This window comes from Pundamilia nyererei, unplaced genomic scaffold, assembly GCF_000239375.1.
Source record: "Pundamilia nyererei isolate P.nyererei 1_Seehausen unplaced genomic scaffold, PunNye1.0 scaffold00023, whole genome shotgun sequence".
Classification (NCBI taxonomy): Eukaryota; Metazoa; Chordata; class Actinopteri; order Cichliformes; family Cichlidae; genus Pundamilia; species Pundamilia nyererei.
In genome coordinates this window covers 828,113-835,570 of record NW_005187424.1, presented here as the reverse complement: position 1 = coordinate 835,570, position 7,458 = coordinate 828,113, and the positions used below count along the sequence as shown (strand labels likewise).

General features: G+C 46.2%; 1 protein-coding gene across 1 annotated transcript in view; it reads left to right on the top strand.

Moving 5' to 3' along the window:
* Positions 1-1,494, top strand: part of onecut3a (one cut homeobox 3a) — a 15,375-nt gene extending 13,881 nt beyond the window's left edge. Inside the window, exon 2 of the mRNA XM_005727097.2 lies at positions 714-1,494. Coding sequence (XP_005727154.1) covers positions 714-1,006 — 293 coding nt within the window. The 3' untranslated portion in view covers positions 1,007-1,494. The remainder of the gene's footprint in view (positions 1-713) is intronic.
* The last annotated feature ends 5,964 nt before the right edge of the window (positions 1,495-7,458 follow it).

Genomic DNA, 7,458 nt, shown 5'->3' with positions numbered 1-7,458 from the left:
ATTCCTACAGCAAAGTCGGTCAATATCTCGCTTTCTCCTTCACTCGCAACCCCTCCCTCTTCATCTCAGCTACTCTCTTTAGTTCTTGCACACACACGCACACACACACACACACACACACACACACACACACACACACACACACACACACGCTTTGTCTTACTCCTGCTTCTTTTCTGTTCTTCTCTCTCCAACCTATTCTTTCCCTGCATTTGCCCCTCCTCTATCTTTCATTTCCACACACGCACACTCAAACACAAAATGCTTACTTTTGTGCAACAGTCACTCAGTCCCCCATTGCGACTCAAACTGCATTAATATTGAATCAAACAGCAGTGTCTCCAGCTAGCAGGCAACAGCCAGTGCGCCCCCCACCCCCCCAATCTCTCTCTCTCTCACCGCAGGCTGGGTCCCTGTCTGCACTCTGCAGGATGGAAGGAATATTCCCACTGGGCAGGAGGCATGGATTAGCTTTAAATCAACTTTAATATGGCAATAGAGATGGAGCCATAGCATCTCCACTGGTGTATGAACCAGTTTTATGTGTTTAAGTACTGGGTAATTATAGTTTACGCACTTTACTTCCCTCCACCTCCAGCTCTCACTTCATGAAAATGATCACTTTTGTATATTTACCTTGCGTTGTGTTTTCTTTCTCCTCTTTGCCTCCCACTCTCATTCCCATCCCTCCCACCTCTACCATCCACACCAAGCCTGCAAGCGCAAAGAACAGGAGCAACACAAGGACCGCAACACGGCGCCCAAGAAACAGCGTCTAGTCTTCACTGACCTGCAGCGCCGCACACTCATTGCCATCTTCAAGGAGAACAAGCGTCCATCCAAGGAAATGCAGATCACCATCTCCCAGCAGCTCGGCTTGGAGCTCAGCACCGTCAGCAACTTCTTCATGAATGCTCGCCGCCGCTGTGTGGACCGCTGGCACGATGACCACGGTACCAGCCCCGGGCAGCCAGGCACCTCTGCCACCACCTTCTCCAAGGCCTGAGAGAAGCAGGAGAGGGCCTTTGGCGGGCCGAGGGACCAGGCCGGAACAACAGGCGACACTGGAAATTCCCTGCAAAGCCTGTCTGTAACAGCCCTGCCAGGCCCGGAGCGCCTGAAGGTGTCCTCTACACGATATAAAAATCCTTTGTGCCATGCAATCATCTTTTACGTCAGTTAAAATTTCAAGCTCTCACCTGAAACAAGCATAATCTAAAAAGGTGAAGTGTGAAGTCAGGTCCACTCTGCATTTCTCACACACAAGGACAATCATTGATTTTGTCTTTTTTTTCCCTTTTTTTTTTTGAGAGAAAATAATTTTTATGGCATCTGACAAAGCAAAGCGACACCAAAGATTTGACGTTTCTGTTGGGCGGTATCTACATGATGCTGGCCTCCTCCTTCACCACCCAAGTAGCCACTGATTCTGCTTTTTCCTCTCAACTCACCTCCTTTGTGTCTGCCTCCTCGCTGTTTCACACACACACACACACACACACACACACACACACACACACACACACACACACACAGACACACACACACACACACACACACACACACACACACAGCGGCACACGGAAGCAACAAGGGCAAAAGAACGGCAATAAATCTGAAAACAGAACAGCACATAGCCTTATTATCAGAGCCCCATCCTGCACACACACAAGGCCGTCATGAAGAAAACAACGCAGCCCATGAAAAAAACAACAAGGCTTTCCAGTTCTCTGCCTCTACCTCCCCCCTCCTCCTCCTCCTCCCGCAGTCTCCTTCATTCCTCAGCCAAAGGTATTCCCTGATGGCCAGCCATTTCAGAGAGCAGCTCGGCCTGATCATACGGCAAACTAATGAATTGAAAAATGAATCGATGCAGACAGAGAGGGAGCGAGGCCTTGACCCCCTCATGAAGGTGAAACTCAAGACACTCGCCAGTAGATACTCAGGTCTTCCAGGCCCAGGTCTCGTATATTTTTTGCACAGATGTTGGGAGGCCTGCAGGGAGACGTGTCGTTGTTACTCTTAGCCTGAGCCCAGAATCTGCGTTTCTCTGACCAACAGGAGAGGCGGGTGAGATGTCTGGACATGCTCTTTGTTCTGCTGGGAGCTTTTCCTCTAATCAATAACTGAGAACCGAACGATGACAACAACACGCTCGGGCATCCAGCCAACTACATTACAGCTGCATAGGAAAAGCAGAATGTAAGAGGAGCACATGAGACCCAGTGGAGATGGGGACACAAAGGCCTCACTACAGCAGCAGCAGCAGCAGCATTAGCAGCATCAGCAGCAAGCACACCTCGCCAGCCTTGCCTGCGCTGGCAGAGCAACAGTGCCCCCTGCTGTTGAAAGCAGAGACCGGCATCCAGCAGAGCAAGGGGGATTCAGAGTGGAGAAGAGGGAGGGAAGAGCCACTAGATGCTGAGGAGAAGTCATGGCACAACACATTCAGGCCTCGCAGCTCTTTGAAGGCAGATCAATAGCTAACCATTATCCTATTGTTGTTCCTCATCCAACCAGCACTGGTGAAGCCGGAGGAGGGGGATGGTTAGCCTGAATGCTGAAAATGCAGGGATTTTGCAAAGGCAGGGATTTATTTGGGCAATCCAAACGGAATACAAGAAAATTACACAAAGAGAGGAAGGGGAAAGTACAACAGAGTAAAATGTAACAGAAAGGCATCCTAAGTAAGACACATCAGTGGTGCAGTGGAGGTTTCATTTAGATTAGTTTTCAGAGGTTTTATGAAATCATTGATTTTCCATTCATTCATTTCATCTGCTTGCAGAAAAAAAAATTCAACAGATGTGATTTCTGTCAAACCTGGTTATTCCCACACAAGGGTTATCAGTAGCTAGCCCAAAGCTAAACACCACACTCAGCTGTTAAAATGCTACAACAATTAGTGCCAATGCTTACTGCCTTAATGCGAGTCAGAGAAAACGGTGCGATGGTTAACACACGGTTACAGTGCGCCCTGCAGATGATGGGCGGTGTGTGCCATAGCGCCCAACAATCAGCTTTTAACTGAATGAAATTATACTTTTTTAGTAAAAGAAAAGAAAAAAACAAGAATCTGATTTTAAAGGCAAACAATAACCAAACCTCAAATGAGAAAGACACCAAACATACAGTGCAACACAAAATGTTTCCAACGCATAACTGGACACATTTTGAAGCAGAAGAAAATCTCTCATTCTATCTTTGGTTCTCTACCTCCTCTGTCCCTCTAACCCCATTTCCCCCTCCAACCCCTCGCCCCCTTCCTCTCTATATTGATGCGGGTATTTAATTAGTACCATAGACACAAAGTTTCTATTTCTTGTTACTATTGTGCTCTGTTGTGCATAAGTAAGGCACCTTGTTGATAAATCAAAAACAAAAAAAGGAAGGACTTTTTAAAAGGAAAAAAGAAGAAGGATGCAAGGACTGAGGCCAACGAAGGACGTGGTTTTGTTTCTTTTTCTTTTTTGCATTCTGTGTGAATATAGACCTGCAGGACATTTACCACAAGAAAGAGAAAAGACAAGAGAAACAGGGAGCTGCTGAAGAGAAGAATAAATGACAGACACTTTCTCTCCTTTGGCATTTCGTGTCGGAACTGTGGTACTCTCAGCCCCCCCGCCCCTTTAAAGCTGAGCCCTGAGGATGGGGTAAAATTAAGAGGGACAAAACATGACCTCCAAATGTCCTGGCTGACTCGCTATGTTTTATTGGAGGGTGGGGTGGTGGTGGCGCGGGGCGTTTACGCTTGGGACTCCGTAGTTATCTGTGTGGTCTTAAGATGCAACTGTAGCATTTCCAACAATGTAGTCAGATTAGCAGTGCAGATTAGATAAGAGGTGGTCATTGTAGAGGAGCTGATCAGGAGGTACTGACTAACTTCACGTTGCTGTAAGCAGTGAGTTAACGTCGCCAAAGGATGATGAGCTTAAATTGACTTGTGGTATACAGTTCAGTGAGCATAGATAAATAGCTAGATTCAGCTTTAGGAATGACACTGACAAAATGACGTTTGTAGTAGTGAGAACCAATGTGGCTACCTCACTAAGCTGAGTGGTTTGTGAAACCGCCACTAATACCAAAGATACTGCAGCCTACCAGTCACAAACTGCCTAGGGGGACACAAACCAAAAAAACGAGAGCCCCCCCTCTTTGCCCCAAACTGTTACAAACACACTGATGATATTACGCACACACACACGCACACACACACACATGTTCCTACTAACAGCGCAGTCAGACTGCATTGTGCCACATAGGAGGAGGTGGCTGCCTTGCAGACAGAGTTGAGTGCCTTTTCCCTTCAACCACGGGTGGGACTGCACTGGACACACACCCACACACCAACACACACACACACAGATGCATGCATATAGCGGCATACCCACTTACAAGCGTGTGCTCACACAGACAATGCACCCATAATTGGATGGACAGAAAGGGGGGCCAAAGAGAGGGACACAGAGTGGGGGCTGTGTCAGCATTTTCTCCCATATTGACTTTCCATCTTGATACACTAGAATACAAGCACTTTATCATGTAGAAAGTCTATAAAACATTTTCTATACGCTATTTATTTGAAACAAAATTATATGTTACTCCTTAATCTGTCGGAGTCTTCGTTGCCGTATCGTCGATCTTCTGCTAGCTCTCAGCCTTCGTGTTTCTCTTTTGCTTTCCGCCCGGCCTGCTTACGCTCTCGGCCGCTTTACCTTCCTCACATCAGAGATATTTTTGTGTAACAGAGAAAGAGAAGGGTAAAGAGGCGGCGGCTGTAAGCACCCAGAGGGCTGTTGTTATAAAATCTTAAATGCCAAATGGCTTTCTTTCTCCCCACTGCGTGCAAGCACAGAGGCTGCACTGGAAAAGTGTGGAAGACTCGCTGACAGTTTATAGACACACACTCTCTCCTCCCTCCCTCCACCTTGTCTGTCCAGTCAACTTTCCCCCTGGCTAGTGCTAGGACTTGGTAGGCGTGTGTTGACAATTAATTCTGAAATACCTCAAAAACCTTTCATGTAAACTTTATGTAATTTAAACTGAAAATAATACTGCTAATGATAACAATGATTATGAAAGTATGATACTATGATAGTTAGTTTTGGAACTTGTGACTTGAAGCTTTATACTGTTAAATTCCTTTTATTCGTTTGCTTATTTTTCTCGTACGTTCTCTCGTTTGTTTTTTGCTACGGCATGTACTTACTGTTTTCATAAAGGAAAAGACATTGTGAATGTTTCTGTGGAGGGTCACGCGAGAAAAAGAAGAGACAGAAGAGAAGGCGAGAATAGAGGGAGACGAGCGAGAGCTGCTCGCTTCAGATGTTTAGTTCAAAGCTGTCTCACAGACGCCTACATTCAAAGAAACAACAAAAAAAAAGAAAGAGAGAAAGAAATGACAAAAATGTGATTTGGGTTGAATTATAAACCAAAAATTTGATGTTAAACCAAAGGAGGAATAACCTTATATCCATTGTTAGCTTTCTTCTGCCTTTCAGTTGTCTTTTCTCTGAAAAAACAAAAAGAAAAAAAAAACAGTTTCACAGTTACTTCTGAAGGTTCCTGGGTGTGTTCAAGTGCTCCTGATGTTCTTAGAATATTAAAGACCAGCACCTCCTGTTGAAAAGAAGGTGCACTTTTTTTTCTTTTGTGCATGGATATTGTATAACTGTATAGAAACCAACAGGAATGACCTGTGATTTTGTGGGGAGAGGAGGAGGATGGAAAGACTTGGGTGTGGGGGGAGAAGGGTGGGGGTAATAGTTTGGTTATCAAAAATAAACAAAACAGGGTGGGAGGATTTGGGTTTAAGGCGTTGGAGGGGTCTTTGTTTTAGAATTTCTGTCACTGTTGGATTCACTGGTTGTGTGCATGTGTTGTTGCAACCCTTCCCCTTTCCCCAATGTTTCTTTGATGTATATAAATCCAAACAGTAGGGGGCAGTGTGTGCTGGGGGAGGTCAAACTCCTCTCCTCCCAATCAATCGCATTCAATCTTCATTCCTCAGCTTGCGGTCCTCACTCGGGTCCTGAAACGTGTGTCTTGCTTTTCCAAAGACGGGCTGTTTACTTGGAGTTAATCACAGGGACACACTCAGACCTGAGCGGCCTTCCGATACCTGTATGTCTGTCTACATGCTTTCCTTCGGTCTGTGTACAATGTATATGTGTTCATTTCTACCTATGTGGAAGACTATTTCTATTTTCTGTTCCTTTGCTATGGGTTGCAATATTTGTCATGCAAAAATCTGAAACCATTTCTTACTGACCGACCAACCGCAGTACCATGTGGCAACCGATCATCCCGCCTGAAGTGTCGTCCGCATCTACTGTCAAACAGCATATTCGTGTCATTTCTCTGTGGGATTGAATAGGTTGCCGGTGGGACTGATGTAGACACCCCCAGTCACACTGTGCTCTCCCTCTTCTGTTACCTGTTAATCAATCAGAACCAAGTGTCTTTGTGATGGTAGAAGACAATCAGTTTCAAAACAAGAAAAAAGGTAGAGAGAGGGCAGGCCAGAGGAAGGGAAGGACGGAAGAACAAAATCACGCGGAAAAGAGGCTCTCTGAATCGTGACATGCTGTAGTGCCCGACTGCCAAACGACTGCCCCACTCACTCGTTCATCCTTCGTCCCATCTCGACCAGATCTCACAGCTCAAACCCCTCGAACCGACGATCGCATGACCAGTTCCCCGCCACCATTGTAGTCCGACGCAGCAGTGCAAAAAAGAGCTGTGGTGCAAAGACCATGTTTCCCATCACCCACCACAATGTCCTGCTAATGTAATGACGATGTAACCAGCCGCGAGGAATTAAAAAATGGCTCCGGTTGGTGGCTTTTGCACAGAGAACTATGCAAACACCTGACCCCCCCAATCCTAATTGTTGCTGCTGGGTCAGAGTGTAACCCTCAACCCCCTCTCCCTTCCATCCGCGACATTTAAACGCTCCCACTCATTTCGACCTTCACAGCCATTTACTCGGCCAATTAACCAATCCCATGAGCCCAGTGTGGGCGGAGTAACCCCAGTCACTCAGGTTATGGTGAGAGTGGCTGGGGACACAAGAGCACTACAGCATCCCATGTTTCACCACACTGAGATCACTTAACTTTACACGAACGCCCCAAACTGCCACTGACATCAAAATGGAGTCCATGCTGATGTTTGCAAGCCGATCCACCACACTCATGGCTCCATCGTTCTACAATGTTCGACTGTCTTTGTCCCCAGCGCCAAGGAAGGGCCACAATCAATGCAAAGACACTTTCATTGTACCTACTTAAGTTTACAAAGTCGTCTGGAGATGGTGGCTTATATTGCACTCGGACAGACAGACAGACACACAAACAGACACAGGCACATGCTGGAGAGGGTGAGTCTGCCTTTTGAGAGTGTTTGCTGAAACCAAAGATGAAATCAGAGGTATGACAATCTGGCTGCCAAACCTAG